The 21,253-nt window shown below is 41.4% G+C and overlaps 1 protein-coding gene across 1 annotated transcript in view; it reads left to right on the top strand.

Moving 5' to 3' along the window:
* Nucleotides 1–20,269, top strand: part of COL4A1 (collagen type IV alpha 1 chain) — a 213,283-nt gene extending 193,014 nt beyond the window's left edge. Inside the window, exons 44-52 of the mRNA XM_077807066.1 lie at nucleotides 5,667–5,739; nucleotides 6,432–6,503; nucleotides 6,855–6,983; nucleotides 8,280–8,378; nucleotides 12,164–12,376; nucleotides 13,819–13,996; nucleotides 17,270–17,384; nucleotides 18,513–18,685; nucleotides 20,188–20,269. Coding sequence (XP_077663192.1) covers nucleotides 5,667–5,739; nucleotides 6,432–6,503; nucleotides 6,855–6,983; nucleotides 8,280–8,378; nucleotides 12,164–12,376; nucleotides 13,819–13,996; nucleotides 17,270–17,384; nucleotides 18,513–18,685; nucleotides 20,188–20,269 — 1,134 coding nt within the window. The remainder of the gene's footprint in view (nucleotides 1–5,666; nucleotides 5,740–6,431; nucleotides 6,504–6,854; nucleotides 6,984–8,279; nucleotides 8,379–12,163; nucleotides 12,377–13,818; nucleotides 13,997–17,269; nucleotides 17,385–18,512; nucleotides 18,686–20,187) is intronic.
* Nucleotides 20,270–21,253: the final 984 nt, after the last annotated feature.

Below are 21,253 nucleotides of genomic sequence, written 5' to 3'. Positions count from 1 at the left end.
TTTATGCAAATGTTATATTATAATAATGGCTCATGACGACTGTAGTGTTTAGGACTTGTGTTAGCAATTTGTTGTGGGAATCTCTAAGGTATGCTTAGATGCTTATTCTGGATCAATTGAAACAGAAACTAGAACGTTAGAGACTAACCAATTTATTTGAGCATAAGCTTTCGTGAGCTACAGCTCACTTCATCGGATGCATACTGTGGAAGATACAGAAGATGCTTTTATACATACAAACCATGAAAAAATGGGTGTTTACCACTACAAAAGGTTTTCTCTCCCCCCACCCCTCTCCTGCTGGTAATAGCTTATCTAAAGTGATCACTCTCCTTACAATGTGTATGATAATCAAGGTGGGCCATTTCCAGCACAAATCCAGGGTTTAACAAGAATGTCTGAGGAACGGGGGGAGGGGCGGGAATGGGGTGTAGGAAAAAACAAGGGGAAATAGGTTACCTTGCATAATGACTTAGCCACTCCCAGTCTCTATTCAAGCCTAAGTGAATTGTATCCAATTTGCAAATGAATTCCAATTCAACAGTCTCTTGCTGGAGTCTGGTTTTGAAGTGTTTCTGCTGTAATACACTGAAGGATGCTGTCAATAAATTCCATTGGGTAACTAGTGAGTTTACTATGCCTTGTGTGAGTCTTACAGTATGTGGCCTTGATTTTCCTCTAGCACAGGCCTAGTCTACACTACAAAGTTAGGTCAACGTAAGTTGCCTTGCATCAACCTATTTTTCACATATCTACACTCAAATTTGTCTCCTGCTGACATAAGCACCCTGTTATGGTGATGCAGTAAAACCACCTCCCCGAATGGCATTGAGCTGTAGTCAAAGTACTGTGGTTGACACAGTTCAAGTGTAGACATTGCGTGACCTATGTCAATCCTAACAGTCCTCCAACAGTTGTCAAACAATGCCTCACACTGACAGCTCTAGTCACAAATGTTGAACTCCACTGCCCAGGGGTCACGAAGACCAGAAGCCCCTCCCCTGTCTCTTTAAAATACTGTGTATTTTTGAAATGCCTTTCCCTGATGGCTGGGCTTGGTGAGCACACCTAGCAGCGCTCCCTTGTTGTGTGCAGCTAACCAACCGACTGTGCCAGCTACACGCTCAAGACATACTCCTGCCTGGAGCAGACAGGGGGTATTGGATCACTTGTGGGGAGAAGAGACTGTTGAGGCACAGCTATGGAGCAGCCATAGAAACATGGACATCTACGAGAAGGGGATGCAGACGAAGGGGTACTACAGGGATCAGCCGCGGGAAAACAAAGGGACTGTGGCTGGCATACCACAAGGCCCAGGAGGCCAACAGTCAATCTGGTGCTGAGCCACAGACCTGCCATTTTATGACAAGCTGCATGCCGTACTTGGCAGTAACCCCACCCGCACCCCGCAGACCACTGTGGATGCCTCAGTGGAGCCTGAGATGTAGCCCTCTGGCATGGACAGTGAGGAGGAGGAAGGGAGATGTGGTGGGGCAGGGCAATTTGGCTATGCCATGAGCCAGGACCTGAAGAGACTCTGCTGCAGCCTAGTCAGTCCCACTAGCCAGGCATGGGCGAGCACAGTGCAAGAGATGGAACCTTGGGAAAGTGAGTGCATGCATTTTCCCTTTTCATGTTTAAATGTAAAGATGGCGCCTGGCCCATCCCAAGTTACTAAAGACATGCATCGACTTTTCATTGTTTTACTTATCTGAGAAGAGGTAGCAGTACAACAAACGGCAGTAGATCTGTTATCTTCTTTTCATTCCCCTGTAGGATTAGGCATTGGAGGCCCTGCAGAGCAGTTTGTTGATGTACCGAGGAATGTCCCTTGTGTCCTGAGAGATCTTGATGAAACTTTCATAGAGTTACTCTGCAGTTCTCTCCCGAAGGTTTCTAGGGATGTCCATCTTGTTTCTTCTTCAGCGGTAGGACACTTTTCCACACCGCTCAACAATGATTTTGGCAGGCACCATTGTAGTAAGCAGGCTAGTGGCATGCGGTCCTGGGTGGCTTTGGGATGCCTGCAAAGGCTGTGTTCTCTGTGCCGCTGTGACACTCAGGAGTGAGAGATCAGCTAAAATCACCACCACCTGTGAAAAATAGTGCCAGTACTCAGTGCCGTTGCCCTGTACTTGTATCAATTGAAATAGGGACCATATTGTTTTATGCAACCGAAAATGTTAATACCCTCCTCCTTCCCCCACCTGGCCCCTCGCGGGCAATACTCACCATGGCTGGGGCAGGAGAGCAGTGCTGTGCAGGGGCACGCTGCAGCTGAAGTAGCAATAAGTATGTCTTATTACAGATTATTATGGGAATGAGGGAAGGGAGTTTTGAAGCTTATCTTTCACTTTCCATTGTGACTGTACGTACAATTATACATATTTCCATTTTATCTGGAGCTGCTGCTATTGCAGCCTTGAGGAGTGACCCTCCACACCTGGGGAATTCCTGATCCTACTGAAGAGGAGAAAGAAGAGGATGAGGGATGATATGTTCTGTGAGATCCTGCAAACCAGTGCTGCACTGGACTGTAAACAAAGGGTCTGGTGGGCCAACATGGTAGACTGCATGGAGAGGGATAGAGAGGACAGGAGAACATGGAGAAAGACCCAAGAATCCCTTCAGGAAAAAGAGAGATGCACCAGGACATAATGAGGCTTCTCAGGCAGCTAACACAAATGCTGCTGACCCTAACTGACCAACAATCACAATCTTGCCATCCTTGGAGAACAGTCCATGGAGAAGTCCATGGTGGCAGCTTCCTGCGCCCCTCAAAAATCCTCTTAGAACCCTGGATCTCATCCCTAGCCCTACCACTCCATGCCAGAGGACAGTAAGGACAACCACATCTTCACATCCATGACCTATGAAAGGCACAGTTGGTGTATGTATCCAAAATGGACTACATTTGTGCACTAAAATGGACAGAACTGCTTGCTGCCTTTCTAAATTTAAAGTTGTGTTCAGTTAATTTATGTTGGAAGTTTGTATTGTCCCTTTTTCTTCACATTGTTTCATTTCACGGCTTTTGACAGTGGAGGCAAGTCTATATTTTGAAAATAAATTCATTGTTATAGTTCACCCCACATACTGCAGAATGTATGGCAGGATGCAAAGCTCCTACGACTTGTAAGTGTACAGCACCCCAGAGGTCATAGGTTCAAGGAAACACCCAGTCATAGGTATAAATGTACAACAAGCACCACATAATTCATAGTTTCAGTGAAAGACAGTGTAATGGTTATAAATGTGCAGCAAAACAGAATAATTCATAGGTTCATTATAAGACAAAAATAGTTCTATGTATAAATGTACACGAAGCACAGTTCCTAACAGCTCACAAACCTTCAGGGCCAGAGCATAGTCAAGCACAGCACATTACTGTGCCTGACCATGGAAATGCTCTTTCAAAGCCTCCTGTAACCACATAGCTCCATGCTGGGGTCTTGTAATGGCCCTGGTGTTTGGCTGTTCAGAGTCAGCAGACATCTCCTCTACCATTGTGGCAACTACCCCCACCCCCCTTTGCCTCACATAGATAATGCAGCAGACAACAGGCAGCTATAACCATTGGGCTGTTTTTCTCAGTGAGATCCAATCTACCAAACGCACCTTCATCTGTCATTCTTCACCTGCTGAGCTGGTAGCTGAATCTTTCCCTAGTGCTGTCAAGGTGGACAGGGTACAGCTTCATAAGCCAGAGGAGCAAGACTTAGGCTGGGTCTTCCAGAATCACTATTGGCATTTCAACATCACCAATGGCAATCCGAGGGTCAGGAAAGAATGTCCCTGCTTGCAGCTTTCTTAAAGTCCTGTGTTCTGAAAGACGCGAGTGTCATGCACCTTCCCTGACTAGCCTTCAGTGTTGTTGGTGAAGCATCCCCAGTGATCCACCAATGCTTGCATGACCATAGATAAGTCGCCCTTTCTGTTGTTGTACTCTGTGGCAAGGTGGGCTGGTGCCAAAATAGGGATATGCATGCCATCTATCACCTCACCACAATTTGGGAACCTGATTGCTGCAAATCCATCTACTATGTCCTGTCCATTTCCAAGAATCACAGGTCTGCATAACAGAAGACAATGAATGGCCCTACACACTTGCATGACAATAGCCTCCACTGTGGATTTGCCAGCTCCAAAATGATTTCCCATGGACTGGGAGCAATCCAGAAATGTAAGCTTCCAGAGTTTTGATCGCCACTCACTTCTCAACTATCAACACTCTCGCTCTCATTCTGGTGTCTGTGTGCTGGAGGAATGGTGCGAGCTCGCAACACAAATCCGGCAATGTGGCTTTGCATGTCCGAAAGTTCTGCAGCCACTGCTTGATGTCCCAAATCTGCATTATGATGCAATCCCACCAGTCAGTGCTCATTTCTCCAGCCCAGAAGCTGCACTCCACCGTTGGCAGTTGCTCCATGAATACCACCAACAACCTTGTTTTTCACTATGTCCCTCCACAACCTGTCCTCAGAGAAATTGTCATGTCTCCTGTTGCTATAGTTCTTGCAGCTCTGATAGTACCAGAGAATCATGTGGCTTGTATTTGCAACACTCATGAGAATGGTACAGAGGTGTGAAGATCCATGCTTCTGTCAGAGATAGCAGACACCAAACTGGGCTGTGTGGCTTGTGAGATCTTATTTAAAAAAAAACCACATAATTATGGGATATGGATGGCATTATGGGATATGAAGAAAGTTGCATGCTAGGAACTTGACCCCTAGCTCCCAGAGATCCCTAGGTGAGTTATTTATACACCACAACACATTGCAAAAACTTCCCAGAAGGCAATGTGCTAGATGGCAGCACATGGCACACTGGGATACCTACTCATAATGTACCACACTTTGTATTGACACAAATATTCCTGGTGAGTACGTGCAGCACCAATGTAAGCAGTCAAGTGTGCACGAGCATGAGCGATACACTAACTTTGGCAGTTGTATGCTAACGTAACTTGCATTGACCAAAGATTGTAGTGTAGACATGGTCTTAGACTATTGTAAAACTGGTAAAACCAATTTCACTGGAGTAGTTCATTTACAGCAGCGTATGTGAAAGGAAAATCAGGCCTTGTGTGTTAAACTTCTTCGCTCCTAGACCAGTTCAGCACTGCTGAAAAGACCAAGTTCCCTGCAAGGGAACTTGAGGCTACTGAGTAACTTTCATCTCATTCCATATATGTACTAATCCTTTCTGTGACCTGAAATATCCTATCTTCCCACTGGGGTCACCTGAGGCCAGCCCTCTGAGTCTAGGATACTCTGAGTGAGTGCTCTATTTAGTGATACTTGTCCCCCTTCTAATGTTTTTTTCATGGTGTCATTTCCCAAGGCGCAAGGCCATTTGATTTGTTAAACTTTTATTGAGCCACCTTATTTTGTCCCAGTGTGTTCGCAAGATAAAGCATAGCATAGCACAGATCAACACACAGGTTGTTCTGCCTGCTTACCACAAGCCTTTGTTTCTGAACAAAGCCTTCTCATTTGAGCAACGTAACATTAGAGGAGGACCATCTTTGGGTTGAACGGCTTGTCTTTGATTTTAGAAATTACCGACCTGAGTGTTTTTTACAGTTTCCAAAATCCCACGATTATTTGAGAGGTGTATCATAGCAATACAGGATAACTCATGTCTGTCTTCTTTTTATACAGGGTAATGCTGGTTTACCAGGAGGTATTGGTCAAAAGGGTGATATGGGACCTCCAGGAGTTCCCGGGTTTCAAGGTGAGGAGAAATATGTAATTTGTGTAAAGTTACAAAATGATTGTTCTCTAACTTCATGTAAGGTAGAGGGAGATGGTGCTTTCCCCGCCTCCTTTATCAAAAGAAAATAATCAAAGAATGTTAATCTAGCATCCCACAAATACCGTCGCCTTAACTTTGAAGCTAGTTCAGAAGCCAGAACAAGGATAACATTAATTTCTCAGTAATTTTTTTCCTTTCCTTGTTCTGTAGATTGTACAATTCATGTTTGCTTTTGAAGAAGAATGAAAAATCAATGTCTGTATGTCCTAAGAATAGTCAGGGTTTTCTTTGAGATGTGGTGTGACAGGTGCTAAACTTGAGGCTGCTTACAAGTAGACAAACCTTTTCTGTCACTTCCACTATCATTGTTATGTTTATTAACATTTTAAGTGTAAGAAAGAATGCAGCTGTCAATACATTTAAAATGTATCTGAATTTAGAAATCTGAGTGTGAATTTGTCTTCAGTTATCTTTTAATTGAATATTGATGGCAGTTTTATGTGATCACTTCATATGCCCTTTTCCAGCAAACATTTGAAATCAAAGGAACTGCTCATGTGCGTAAAGTTACTCATGTGTCTAAGCATTTGCAGGATTGGATCCATTATTCAGCACACACAGTTTTAAAACAAGAATTAATATCTTAAATTTTCATGTACATTTGACTTCAGGTCCAAAAGGGTCTTCTGGCTTCCCAGGTCTCAAGGGAAAACAAGGTGACCAAGGGTTTCCTGGCTCTAAAGGTATGGTAAGCTTATGTGTTTTTCAGATTTTCAAAATTGGTATTTTTTTACCTAACTATGGCATTATATCACCCTTTGCATTTTTTACAACATAAAAAAAAACCTAGAATGTGCAAGTGAGTGAATAGAATCTCAACCTCAAAATGTACAGACTGTAAACATAATTTACAATTAGATGTAAGCTCTTAGCTCTTAGAGCTAGGTTTCTATCCCAATATATTTGTACAGAGCCTAGCACAATGGGGCACAATCCTTATTGCGACCTTTGGGTACGAGTGACATAATTATTATTTATTTATATTGTCTGATAACAAACACTTCCGTTTGTATTTGCTTCATCAATTTTGACAGGTTTACAAGGTCCACCAGGTCCTCCAGGTCCTTATCAGCTTCTTAAAGGGGAACCAGGTTTACCTGGTCCTGTCGGACCAGTTGGTCTAAAAGGGCTCCCTGGACTTCCAGGTCCAAAAGGACAGCAAGGTGAGAGGGTCTTAAAGTTGCATATAGGTGGTGCATAATGTAGAAAGAAGCTGTGACAGGCTGAGCATTAGCAGGCTATTGTCTGTTCAGGTGCTTCTCCAGCCATGTCTGTAGTGGCTGCCTATAGGAAAGTGATGCTTCTCTTTGAAGTCCCAGTACACAGGAATGCCAAAAGCAGGTCTTCAACAAGGAGTCCCCACTTCCTCTCTTAGCCCAGCATTTCTGTGGAACTGAGCAGCATTTAGCATGAAACTTACATAAAACACCTAAACTGGAAGGTTTAAAATTTTTAAAGAGATTAAGAGAAGCAGGGAGAAAGGGGGCGAGGGGTCAGGAAAGTAGAAGGCTGGCATAAGTGGGCGAGGGCCGGTAGCATTTTGAATTGGCAAGGGGGGGCATAGGAAGCTGCAGTTCAGAAGAGTTCCAAAATCGGTAACATTTTAAAGGAGAAACTCCTTTCCCCTGCTCTCCATTATTTTATATGGAGGTGATGGGGAAATAAGGTGAAAGATAGTTTGTCGTTTTGCATTATCTATTTAACATAAATGGCACGATGATTCTTCTTGGTATTGGGACCATATCTGTACACTGTTGTGAGTTGGTTAAATAGCTGTGAAATCATCCATTGGCTTCACTGTCCAATCAGAATATGGCTTTGGCCGAAAAGAGTCTGTAGCCATGCTCCAATAGTTATCTCAAAGCCTTAATGTCACACTGCACTGTACAGGATCTGCAGAAGAACAGGGTGTAACTGAAATATCAGGAGCAGAGTGGAAGTCCCAGGTTGGTGCTGGTACTGTTAAACTGCATCCCCTGCATACTGCAGACTGGTATTTAAATGAGAGTGAAAACACTCTCAAACAGCTACAAAATAAAGCACTGACCTAACGGGTAAAGCCAAAACCAATTTGGCAAAGACCTAGCAGGGCTGTGAACTTGTTACTGACTTGGGGCTCTCTTTATGGGCTTTTACTTGAAGCTCCTTCAGCTTTGTACCCTGCGGTCATAGAATGAGGAGAAAGACCTGTGCGTCCTTCTCACTGCGCGGACAAATGCTCGCAGGGAATCGGTTGCTGCAGATGTGCACCTTCAGTGGCTATATTTTGATCTTCTCCCATCCCACACCCCTCAACACCTTCCCCCAGCAGGCACTCCCACCTACCTGCTCTGGGTACTGGCATTTACCCATAGGTACTGGGCATGTGCTTTGTTTCTGTACAGCCACCCCATAATCCAAAAAGCAAGAACAAATATGTCTCTGTGATCCAATTGTAATTATTTCTTATATTTCAACAGGAGTGACAGGACCTGAGGGTATACCTGGGCAACCTGGTGTTCCAGGATTTGATGGTCAACCTGGTCAGAAAGGAGAACCTGGTCCTTCTGGTCCCCCAGGTAGGTCTGTGTATTCTTTAAAGACTCTGTTCTTCATTACAAAGGGACTATAAAAGATTGCTTATTAAGAAAAATAAGGTTGGCAGTTGGATAAAGATTGCACAAGAAGCAGAGACACATTACAAAAACACTTGCAGCATTTAAAAGCACATGGTCATTAAAGGAATTGCTGGCACCTCCAAGAGATCTTTTTGATGTAATTTAGTGACAGATAAGGCTATTTCACATAGAATTAAATGGCCACATGTTATTTGCCACAGTCCTTATAAAAGGTGGAGGTAGATCAGATACCAGATAAAGGAAATACAGATACAGTGAATATAAAAGATATAGAGGTTCAAAACCTCCACCTTTCTGTTAGGGTAGAGCTACCAGTTACAACTGCAGGAGAAGAAGGTTTAGAGGCAATTATTAATAATGAAAAGACTCTGGCTTCAGAGAGATTACCTGTGGAATTTTATAATACCTTTATTGAGTGTCAGGTGTCTTTTTTACATGGCTTAATCTAGAAAAGAGATGACTCAGAAAGGAAATGTTCACAGTTTAGAAATATCTTCAAGATAACAATATATTCAAAAGAATAAATTATTCAGAGTCCTCAAAGTGATAGACTGGTGATCAGGAATTGAGAATTTAAGATCTCTGCCTAGTTTTAACTAAACAGAAGTTAATACGGTACTTTAATTTAATTGATTTTTTTAGCCTAAATAGGACCTGAAAGAGTATTTTTATTTTGTAGAGATTCTGGGTTACATTGGAAGGATCTCTAAAAGTTTAAGCCTGATGTTTAGCAGCACTTTTAAAAGCAAAGAAAGAAATAGAGATTTTGAATAAATGAGAAAATCACTGCACAAGAAGGTGATGAATTAGGTCACCGTTAGGAACACTGTGCTCAGTTCTGGTTGTCTTATTATAAAAATGGTATTACAGAGATGGAAAAGGTACTGCAGAGGATAGCCAGAATGATTCAGTTATTTGCTGAATTTAGTTCTACAGAAAGGCAGAGAGACTAGGCCTCTATTCTTTGGAAAGGAAGAAACCACAGTGAAGTATATACAGTTCTGATGGGAATAGAAAGGATAGAAGCTACAAGAGTATCTGATTTTCTGTCAATTTCAGGAACTAGGGGTATAAACCAAGCTAGGGGAAAGTCAGGTCCCAAAGGAGTCTAGGCAGAATTTCAGTAGGCAGCACTGGTGGTAGACCATGTATGGAATTCTCCACAGAAGGCAGCAACTGGAACAGCTTTAATTAGGGTTAAAGGCAGAGTTAGACAAGTATTTGGAAGTGGGGGGAACATTACAAGAGAGAGTGTGAATCCAGCCTGGGATGCCGAACCCTTATTAATCCCTACAATACGTTCGTTTATGTAAAACATTCCATGATAGAAGAATAGATTGTCTTTGATTGGAAAATTATAAAAATGAAGGTGTGCAGAGGACTATCAGTAAACTAACAAGATTATAAGCAGGGTGTTGTAACTGTGTTGGTCCCAGGGCATAAGAGAGGCAAGGTGGGTGAGATAATATCTTTTATTGAACTAACTTCCGTTAGTGAGAGAGACAAGCTTTTGAGCTTACACAGAACTCTTTTTCAGGTCACCTTGTCTCTCTAAGATGATAAGTAATTATTTCAGTTGAACTGATTGTTCTGTACAAAGCACTTGCAATACTGTATGTTAAGAACACAGCATAGTACTTACATACCATGGTAGAGGACACTTCAGAAAAACCTAAGAAAGATAGCTAAGTAGATCTGAAAATAATAGATGATAGCAATCCTAACCAGTATAATACTCTTGCAAAACAATTTCCATTATAATTTCCTTTTTTTCACATGCCTGCAACTTTCTGAAGTTCTGGGGTTGAAATTTCATGCTTGGTATCTGCCCACAGAGGAATAGTTTTGGAAAATTTAGACAAAATCCCTTCAGCCATTTGAATCATGAGAGCATAAAGAAACATTTTCCATTTTAAAAATAAATAAAATAGAACCACCTTTCTTATCCCAGGGGGCTTACTCAAAAATAGATGAACTTTTAGATTTGATGACTGATTAGGCTATAATGAACAGTGTGTGTTCTGCTACGTTTGAAAAAAAAATACATATAATTACAAATACTTGAAAATGCAAGACTCTAAATGCACAGAAGAACATTCTGTGAGTGCACATAGGTTGGACCAGCAACCACTGAAGTCAATAAGACTGTATTTTTTTTACTTCAGTAGGCATTGGTCAGAGCCTAAGGTTACTGGTGTAAATTCATTGACTTTATTTACATTGATGGGAGATTAGAAACATGCCATTAAAGATAGATGTGGTGTTCATGAATTGTAAGTGCAGTAAGCAATTTAGCGCTGTACATTTTTGTAGCCACTCATACCATTACCAAAGTTTGTTAACTGCAGAGGCTGAATCGATGCAGTGGGAGGTGGTGCTAGGAACTTGTGGAGGCTGCATTCCTTGGAAACTTTGGTCAATTTTGTTTGAATGAAGCAACAAAGAAGTTGTGCTGGGAAACATGGCAGACTTTTGTCCTCAGTAACCAATTAACACAATCAGAAGTTGCGGCTTGTAAGATCTGCCAGCAAACTAGTTCTTCACTAAGGATTTGACTGGCTCCACAACACATGAGACCTCTGTAGCTCTACTCCTCTTAAGCTTAGAGATCCGTAGGATCTGAACTTCTGAAAAACATCACAGGGCATATTTGAATGGAGGCTTCACTATAGCTGTGGGTCAAGGATCTTACAAGTACCATTGACAAAGCCTGGAGATCTTGCCATCTTAATAAAATCAAATCCTTTACGATTGTGCAGCCTGCTTTTCCAGTGCACCCAGCCCATAATGTTAACTGGGGCAGAGGCAGGCCAGGGCCAGAGGCCCACTGCCATGCTCTCTTTCAGGTGATGCTCATCCCTTAAGGGTGGGAGGGGCAGTCTCTGTGCATCCTCAAGCACAGAAGCTATAATTTTTCCCTGGCCCTTGCACAGGGCTGGCACAGGAAAAGGCTCCATCCACCCTCCTACTCTTCCCCCCATCTACACACTCCCAATGAGAATCTGCCCTCTAGTATCTTCTGGTCCTTCTTTCCTCAGAAAATGTAAACTTCCATGTATTATGTATATTGTAAACAACATGGATGAACAAAATGGGCACTTTAACATTGCAAGAGAAACCCTTACTTTACAGAACTTGCTGATGTCTGAGTGCTTATTTTCCCCAGTCTTAATGTTGCATTCAAATTTTTTGTTATTTTTTCATTTCATATGTGTGTAATTTCAGACAGTTCAAATTCTTAACAGTGATTGCCTGGTAAGCAGCAATTCTCTAGTTCCCTTTACTTGCTTTAATTTCAGCTCCATCAGAAATTGGCACACTTTTTCTCTGTAGGCATTCTTAAAGACATTTAATAATCATTCAAAGTACTTTGGTTTCCTTCACTTCCATTGTCTAAATTATTTTCCTTTATGTGTTAGAGTTTAAGAAATTAAAGAAAAGTAGTACTGAACACTGCAGAGTAATTTTTCTCCCCAGATAAAACATTTAACTTTAGTGTAAGGTTAAATACAAAACATTGTGCAAATACATAAGGCATAATCATTTGTTTCCTGATAATTTACAATTTTTATCATTGACACTGTATGCAGTCTGCTCAACAGAGTGCCATAATACAGAAGCTGTGTACGTTGAAAATAAATATGCAATTGATGGCTCAGATTGGATTCTCTCTATCAACACTTCTAGAAATAAAAAAGAGGTAAATGTGACTTTCTGTCTTGTAGGTCCGCGAGGAGCCAGAGGTCCACCAGGCCCTGAGGGTTTACCAGGGTCAATGGGCCCACCAGGCACACCATCTGTCGCTCATGGCTTCCTTGTTACCAGACACAGCCAAACCATTGAAGAACCAGAATGTCCACCTGGAACTAAACTGATGTACTACGGCTACTCCTTACTTTACGTACAAGGCAACGAAAGGGCACATGGTCAGGATTTGGGTAAGAAAATCATAAAATAAATCAAATCAAATAAGACGTTAGCATGCATTACTGATGAATGTGTAGTGCAGCTTCATTTAATTAGAAACCAAACATTTATCTTATTCGTAGGCTCGTACTACCCTATGTAGAGCACAGACTGCATAATAATCATACTTACTTATAGATATTGTAGTGCTTTTCCAGCACTGCACAAACATGCACTAATGCACTAAGGAGCGTGATGGGACACACCCCCACCCCACTGGTAGAAAAGCTTAGGTGCACCTGCAGAACATGCTCTACCGGGAGAAGAAGCGCTTATAAAGGTGAAACTAGCCACAGAAAAGGGAGGACATTTGCCTGGAAGCAGGAAAGCTGCTAGGGACCGCTAGTGATCTCTAGTAACAAGGGGAGCTCAGTCTGAGGCAGTGGCCAGCCTTTCCTTATCCCCCCACTCCCCACACCTTCAGCTTTTGGCAGGGGAAGATTGACATTACAAGCTTATTACCGACAAGGGCCCTGAAGGGCTGCTTCCCATCAGTGACCTGTGGCAGGACCTGGAAAGCACCTCCAGGGACTACAGAGACAAGTGAACTGTAGTTAGACTCTGAAAAGACCCTGGGAGTGAGCTGAACACCTGCTGGGAATAGTGAGATTGCTCACAAGTGGGTCTCCCGTAGGCAGGGCTTAAATTCAGCCAGAGCTGTCCAGAGCAGAGCACCAGCAAATATTTTCAGCACCTCCCCCCTGGAATTTTTATAGCAAGTTGGGGGTGGAGGGGCCTGGGGGGCTCAGGAAATTACTCCATGAGAATTTAAGCCCTGCCCATAGGGGACCTAGGGGCAAGAGACTCAATGAGACTACAGCCGAGACCAGAGTGCGGGTCAGCCGACTACAAGGAGACAATGACTTCTTTGATCAGAGAGCCTCAGCCATTCAAGGCATTGCACATTTCTAATATATTTGATTGCTAGTTTGGGTAATTACTAGCTAGTAATCAAAATATCATCTTTTTTAATGTAAATGGACTGGTGTTACTGAAAACCCCTTAAGTTTTGGCATTCCCTGACTTTTTATATTTAAGTTTGTGACCTTATTGTTGCTTTAATGTATCTTTTGGCATTTGATAAACAAATATACAATTCTAGAAGCAACCATTATATAAACTGGATTACCATGGAGCTGAGGGGAAAAAATTATTTTAAAGTCTGATTGTGGTCTGCCACTGGGATTTATACAGGAGCAAAACAAGCTAGCCCTCCCCTCTCAGACTGATATCAGAACCTCTCTTATGCTCTCACCATCCTGCTGGAGCAAGCCATGAAGTGAGTTTCAGACCTCGGGTTGCCATGTTAGCACTTTAAACATTGTGCATTGTCATCAGAATTGCACTGATTTGCTGTTGCCAAATATTCACTTGAACGGAGTTTTACACATTAACCTTTTTATTACACTTTCAGGCACAGCAGGGAGCTGTCTTCGTAAATTTAGCACTATGCCATTCTTGTTCTGCAACATCAATAATGTATGCAACTTTGCATCAAGGAATGACTATTCTTACTGGCTGTCTACTCCTGAACCCATGCCAATGAGTATGGCTCCTATCACTGGTGACAATATCAGGCCATTCATCAGTAGGTGAGTATTGCTCTTGCCGCATTGGTTATAAATATGCAGAAGACCTATTAAAAATAGAGCTTGTCAAAAAATGTTCATCAAACTTTTTTCCAATCACTCAGAATATCCTGATTTTATTTTCAATTAAATGACTGAAAATTTTCCATATTGATTTGAATTAAAATGAAAATATTTTGAGTTCCGCACAATTTCCACTGGAAAAAGTGAGGAGATCCTAAGCCAAAAAATGGTTATTTTGCTTCATATGAAACAAATATATTTATTTTGAATCAATTCATTAAAAAATACGACAGGAAATTTTGAACTAAACAGAAATTTTCATTTTTATTGAAAATTCCAAGGGAAAAAATAATTTCTGTTTTTATACTCAGCTCTAATTAGAAGCACTTTGTGGCTCAATATCTTTTCCATTTCAGAAATACATCAATGTCTGTTTTATGTATCATGCAGTATGCTGGGTTTCTTGCATTGTTTTGGACATTGTTTTGGTGCTTGAATACAACTAGTGTTAGTTTAAAGCAAACAACACTGCAAAGGAACCCAGGTGTAGTACTGTAAAGCAATCATTTACTATTTGTAGAACTGACTCCTCAGCTGGTGTAAACTGATGTAGTTGCATTGAGCTCATTTGAGCTGCGCCAGTTTACATCAGCTGTAGATTTGGTCCTATTTTTTTTTTCATTTACTAGCATAAACTGTGCCCAGATATAACATGCACAAGGCTTAAGGCAGACGAGATCACATGAACTTAGTGGGCTGCACCACTCTGATTTAATTAGGATTTGACAAAGGAGCTCCCACATCTTACTAATTGATAATCATGACACGCAGGGGTCAGGCAGGGCCTTCGTAGGTTATGACTACACTGCTGCTGGAAGGATGTTTCTCAGCTCGGATAGAAAGACACATGCTAGCTCTGCTCAAGCTAGCATGCTAAAAATAGCAGTGTGGCTACAGTGGCATGGGCAGTGGCTCAGGCTAGCTGCCCAACTGCATACCCAGGAGGTTGGCTGGGATTGAATTCAGGCAACTAGTCCAACCAACCACTTATGCTACTGGGTCCATACTGCTATTTTTAGTATACTAGCTCGAACAGCGCTAGCATCCGCATTGGGAAACATCCTCCCAGCTGCTGTGTAGACACCCTAACAATTCCTGCTGCTCTCTCCCTACCAGGGAGATGAGTGGGAGTGGAAATTGCTCTGGTGGGCATTCTGGGAGTAGGGATATGACACATTTGTCTATATATATTAGCTATCCAGACAATTCTAAGGTAACATCCCCCATCGTAGGTATCCAGTGTATCAGAGTACTTAATATGGCGGTTTGTTTCTCATATAACAAGCTAAGGGCCAATTTTTAAAAAGCATTCATAAGAATGAAATATCACTCCTTCTGCATGGCAACACAACTTTGTGTGTCCCCAGACTTGGAGTTTTATGTGTAAATTATGTAGTTGGACCCAATTTATACAAATATTACTTCTGTACTTAATTCCCAGGTTTTTTACACCCAAAATGCCTCAAAATTAGATTGCATAGATTTTGGCCAAGATTTAAAAAAAAGAGTAGGGATTTGGGATATCTGCCTTTTTTTGTGCCCTATTGGAGATGCCTTAAAAGGATCTAATTTTCAGAAAATGGTGAGTGCCCACCCTCTGAAAACTAAGCCCCATTAAGTTGTTCATGTTAGGCACCCAAAATTCCTTGAGTCACTCTTGAAAATCTTGAACAAAGAGACCACTGTTGAAATTTGCCCTTAAACTGCCCACTATCCTACGCATACAGAGTACCTGTGGTGCTTTATATATATTTGTAGATCTTGCAGCTTTCCCTTAAGCCCTGAGTTCTAAAAGAATCTACTGTGCCAAGAGTTGCCATGGCAGGGTGGTGTACAGTGAAATTATTTTAATATGTTCTTTTGTATCTGTGCATGCCACTGTAAACTCAAAGCAGAAGGCTATCTTCATAGTCTGTCAGTTTCTTTTATTATTTGAGACTGTTAAACCATCATCATCCTGCGTCAAAAAATTGAAAAGATGTAAAAGTGTCACTTGCCTGTCCTGGTTCAAGAGACTTCCTTTGTTCCAAAGTCATTCACTGATGCACCAGAAATCTCTTGAAGCAAAGCAAGTACCAAGCGCCTTTTACATTCTCTTTTTTTTCTCTTTCATTGCTGTGCTTCTTAAAATAACCACATAGTTTTTGTGCTGGAGTTCAAGGCAGTGTATGAATCCTTTTAAGTCAGACGTAGATGCCTTCACTCTGAATTTCTTTGCTTTTGTGGATTTAACAGAACCCAGCTTATTCCTGCTTGTTATACTTAATTTCTCTGGTGCTCTGATACTGCAATACAAAGCTGTTCATGTCTAGGTATCTGGTTTGAACCAAAAGGGCCAGTGCTAATTGCTATTTTTAGGGCTGTGCTGCAAGTAAGGAATTAGTGGTCCCAGTCAAATTCCTAATTAGCAGGAGCCCATAATTGATTATCATTTGCATCATAACTGGCATTTATTAGTACATTGTTTGGCAGTCTTAGCAAAGAGAGAGAGACACCCACCATGGAGTTACTGTGCCTGAGCCTTCTGCTTATTTTGGGGCTCAGCAGGTCAGAAGTAGAATGTACATACCTGAACTAAAAGGATCTTTGTTTGCAAACCTCTCAGAATGTTGGTTTCTCAGGCCCAGTGTTCCAGTTGGTTGGCTAAGTTGTCCTTTATTCAGAGATAAGGACCCCAGACATAAACAAAAGTCACTTTTAAAGGGAATACATATGAAACCCTCCTCTTTAAATGTTTCACTGGCCTTCCCAAGAAGTCTTCAGTTCCTCCAAGAAGTGCTGGTGTTGTCTCCAGAAGTCAAAAAGTCTACAGCTAAAGCAATTTTTTGTTCCTATTTGCTCCTGGTCTCACCAGACTTTCTTCTAGTTCTTTAGCCATTTTCCCTTCAGTGTTAATAACATTGCACATATGCTGGCTGTTGAAATTTAAAATTTAAAAGAAAAAAGGGTAAATTTATTAAACTATTCAGTTTATAATAATAAGGCCCTTCCTTTCCTCTATCCAGTGAAGACCAGTAGGATTAGTGTTTCCAATGCTTAACTGTCATAAGAACGGCATGACCAAAGGTCTGACTTTCATAATAGGGAAAGTAAAAAGGACTGGAGTGTTGATCTTGTAAATTCTGTACTTGCTGTGCAAATAACTCCCAAAAAGAGGAAATAAATGTTACTATTCCAAGTACACTGAGTTCCTTGCTGTCATGTTCTTTATAGATGCTCTGTGTGTGAGGCTCCTGCCATGGTAATTGCAGTTCACAGCCAAACAGTTCAAATACCATTGTGCCCTGAAGGCTGGATGTCGCTTTGGATTGGTTACTCCTTTGTAATGGTAAGTGCACCAGGACCTCACCTGGATCAGAAAAATAATTTATGCTGGTGTTTGATATATTCCTGCCTTTAAAAAGGTACTGTCTGCCTGTGCCTTTGCAGGGAAACAAGGGCAGAGTATGAGGTCTCTGCTCTTTTGGTGACTTTAGAAACATGTTGGCTATTTAGTTAATGTGAGAGAATAATTTAGTAACAATTCATTCTCTAGTTTCTAGCAAAGTAATTCCTCTCGCAAAACACACTGTCATTCCCTTGATTACAGCTTCAGCACAAATGCCAAGGACTAAATGAACATGGAAATTAAGCAGACCTTCCTATTGTCCCTCCAGATCAGGGTTGCAGCACCTTCACAGAGCAATATAGAGCCACTGCCTCTGCTCTTCCTGATCTCTTCATGAACAGGGCCTTTGTCTAACTGAATTTTTGATCTTTTGTGCAGTCTCTGGTGTGCTTCAGTACCAAACTTTATCTGACACAGTCTCTGGTAACGCAAGGCAATTCAGTTCTACGGGCCCTAACACCAGTGGATTCCAAGATACCCTCCCTGATTGCCTTCAACACCATGCTCCTCTCAGGGCCCAAGATATCCTGCCCCTGGGACCCATTCCTCCCACTATCCTCCCAGTTTTCCCAGACTCCCACTGCCCCCAACTGGCCACCCATTATCCCAAAGCAGGGGGAAAGAGTGGCAGCAGGTTCTCCACCACATTACTGAAAAGAGGGGAGGAAGTGCATATGGCAAAGTATTGGTTTAAAAGAGTTACAACCTACTGTCAGTAAGAACTTGTCTACATTACCTGCTGGATCAACAAGTAGCGATCGATCCAGCAGGGGTTGATTTATCGCGTCTAGTCTAGACATGATAAATCGACCGCCGAGCGCTCTCCCGTCGACTCCGGTACTCCACCAGGGCAAGAGGTGCAGGTGGAGTCAACGGGAGAGCATCAGCCGTCGACTTACGGCAGTGAAGACACCGTGGTAAGTAGATCTGAATACGCTGACTTCAGCTACATTATTCACGTAGCTGAAGTTGCGTACCTTAGATCAATCCCTGCCCCCCACCCCAGTGTAGACCAGGCCTAAAGAGCTAGATATTTCTAATCTGATTGATTTACTTGCATTTTCCCAGCATACCAGCGCTGGTGCTGAGGGTTCCGGACAAGCTCTGGCATCTCCAGGTTCCTGTCTGGAGGAGTTCCGCAGTGCTCCCTTCATAGAATGCCATGGTCGTGGAACTTGTAACTATTATGCAAATGCTTACAGCTTTTGGCTTGCCACTATAGAGAGAAATGAGATGTTCAAGTAAGTTATAGTTGATTTTTCTTTCTAAAATCCATATTCACAGCTCACTATACATCTGTAAAAGCAACAGTGTGAGACTTGCTTTAAGGTAACACTAGAATTGTTCTAGATTAAGTTTAAAAGATGAATAGCTATTGGTAGTCTATTTGGATTAAGATATACAGTTAAAATGTTTGTAAAAAAATGCTTTTTGGGAGAAATAGTGAATATATATTTTGGTAGTATTTACCAAATGAAACTTATTCACAGTATTCCTTTTAGGATGACCTAAGCGTGTTTATACCTCCACCACACCTGTGTTTCACTTGTGTGATTTCAGTTGTAATTGGGATACACTGACATCTTGATAGAAATTAACCCAGAGCATAATCTAATCCCTAGTGGATATTAGCTCATAATAGAACCACTGCAAACTAGCATAGCTGTTGACATCTCCTCAGAAAGGGTATGTCTGCATTGCAAATAAAAACCTGTGCCAGCTGACTTGGGCTCACAGAGCTTGGGCTAATAGGGTATTTAATGGTGGTGTAGACATTCAGGCTCGGGCTGGAGCCCGGGCTCTAGGATACTGCAAGATGAGAGGGTCCCAGAGTTTGGGCTGCAGCCCAAGTCCAAACATCTACACCATAGTTAAACAGACTCTTAGTCTGAGCCCTGTGACTCCGAGTCAGCTGGCATGGGCCAGCCATGGGTGTCTAATTGCAGGGTAGACATACTCAGAGAGGCAGAGAACTGAATGAGCTTGAACAATTATTTATTATTCACCCGTGAGCTTTACCCTGTGCAGAAGGGCCTATGCACAACTTCTGTACTATTTAGGCTCTAAACTGAGGAATTAAGTGATGCAAAGCCTTGTGCTAACCCCTACACAAGAATAAATATCACTCTTTAGTACAAGGAAGGCTACATAGAGAAAAAGAGAGAAGAATGAGCATCATAGTTACTTTATTCCTTACGTCCCTCACAAGGAGAGAACTGTAAAGCTTAGCATCCCTTTCTCTTTATGTACACCACAGAAACAGTCCTAATTTGTACATCATACATCCTGGGGGAGGGAACCAATCCTGCAACCTTACCTCATGTGAATTTGAATTGCAGGCTTGAGGTCTGGATTACTAAAGGCCCATAGTCAATAAAAAAAAAATCACACTTCTTTGTCTGAAAATATTTTACCCACTTTTGTTTTTAATAATTCCTTATAACTAAAAACTTGAGAGACCGATCTTTTTCAGTTTGTTTTGTTTATTTTGACATCACTTTGTATATAGTCATCCCACCCACCCCCCATTAAAAATAGCAAATTATTATGACTGATTTTCTGGAAGAAGTGACCAGATAGTCTTCAGTGACCTAGGCACTTGATTCAACTCTGCCCTGGGTTTCTCAATTTTTCATTAACAGACTAAACTTCTGTATTAAAAACACTGCCAAGTTAACAATAAACTTGCAAACTGATATTTTTGTATTAGCAGTTATTGATGGTTGTCCATTTTTTTTTATAGGAAACCTACTCCTTCAACTCTGAAAGCAGGGGACTTGCGCTCAAACGTTAGCCGTTGTCAAGTCTGTATGAGAAGAACATAATGACTTTTGAATTTCAACTAACGTCACAATATGGTGCTATTTGTTTAACAGCAGTGAAGCTTAGACTTATATCATATGTACCTCATTGTTGTCCAATATGAAAACAGTAAAGTGCCTTATAGGAACTTGCATAACTAACACACCCTGCTTTACTGGCCCTGTACTTGCTGAAGAAGAAAAGAGACAACAAAGATAAGCTTCAAATACCAAATGGCACTTTTGGTAAAAGAAATTTTTATGTAAATGCAATGCACTGACAGTATAAACAAGCCAGAGTTCATGCAGAAAAATTTGAAGGTGCTAGGAGGTATGTTGTTGTGCCTTACTTTTGACTCCCCTTTCTTGTATTATATATTTAGATTCATTTCTCCTACCCAGATATGTATGCAATTACCATTGTCTAGCTATCTCAAAATTCCAGACTCTTAGGTATGTACTTATTGTTCCTGTACAAAGTAATACTAATATAAAGAAGAGTTTTGTGATTACAGATTATAGTTAAACAGCAGGTATCCATATTTTCAAAACATAGCCATCCAGCTTGCTTTTCTATTTGTAGTGCTTACTTCCACCCTAGTCCTATTGGTTTCAGTGGGACTATGCTCCAAAGGAAGGGTTTCCCAAACTAGTTCCACAAATGAGCAATTAAGTGTTTCTGCTATGTTTGGTACTATGCAGCTTCTTCATGCAGTGGAACAAATTTTCCTGTGGAATAAGGAATGGTCCAATTGTGGTTAGGAAAAAAAATATATATATATATTAGTAATTTATATAGGTATCAACAATTAGGCAAATCAAGCTTTGAATTTGCTATAATTTCAAAAAGAAGCTTACATAATTTTTCCTCTTTTTCAATATAGTGTCATCAATTAGATGTTAAATGCCAAAATACTTAATGTGAAACATCTGTTTTCTATCGCTCATTTCAATACCTAACTGTAAATTGCAGAGAATGAACCCAGGTTAACGGCTATTTGTGTTTAT

Source organism: Eretmochelys imbricata, chromosome 1 (assembly GCF_965152235.1).
Source record: "Eretmochelys imbricata isolate rEreImb1 chromosome 1, rEreImb1.hap1, whole genome shotgun sequence".
Classification (NCBI taxonomy): domain Eukaryota; kingdom Metazoa; phylum Chordata; order Testudines; family Cheloniidae; genus Eretmochelys; species Eretmochelys imbricata.
This window is presented reverse-complemented; position numbering and strand designations above follow the sequence as displayed.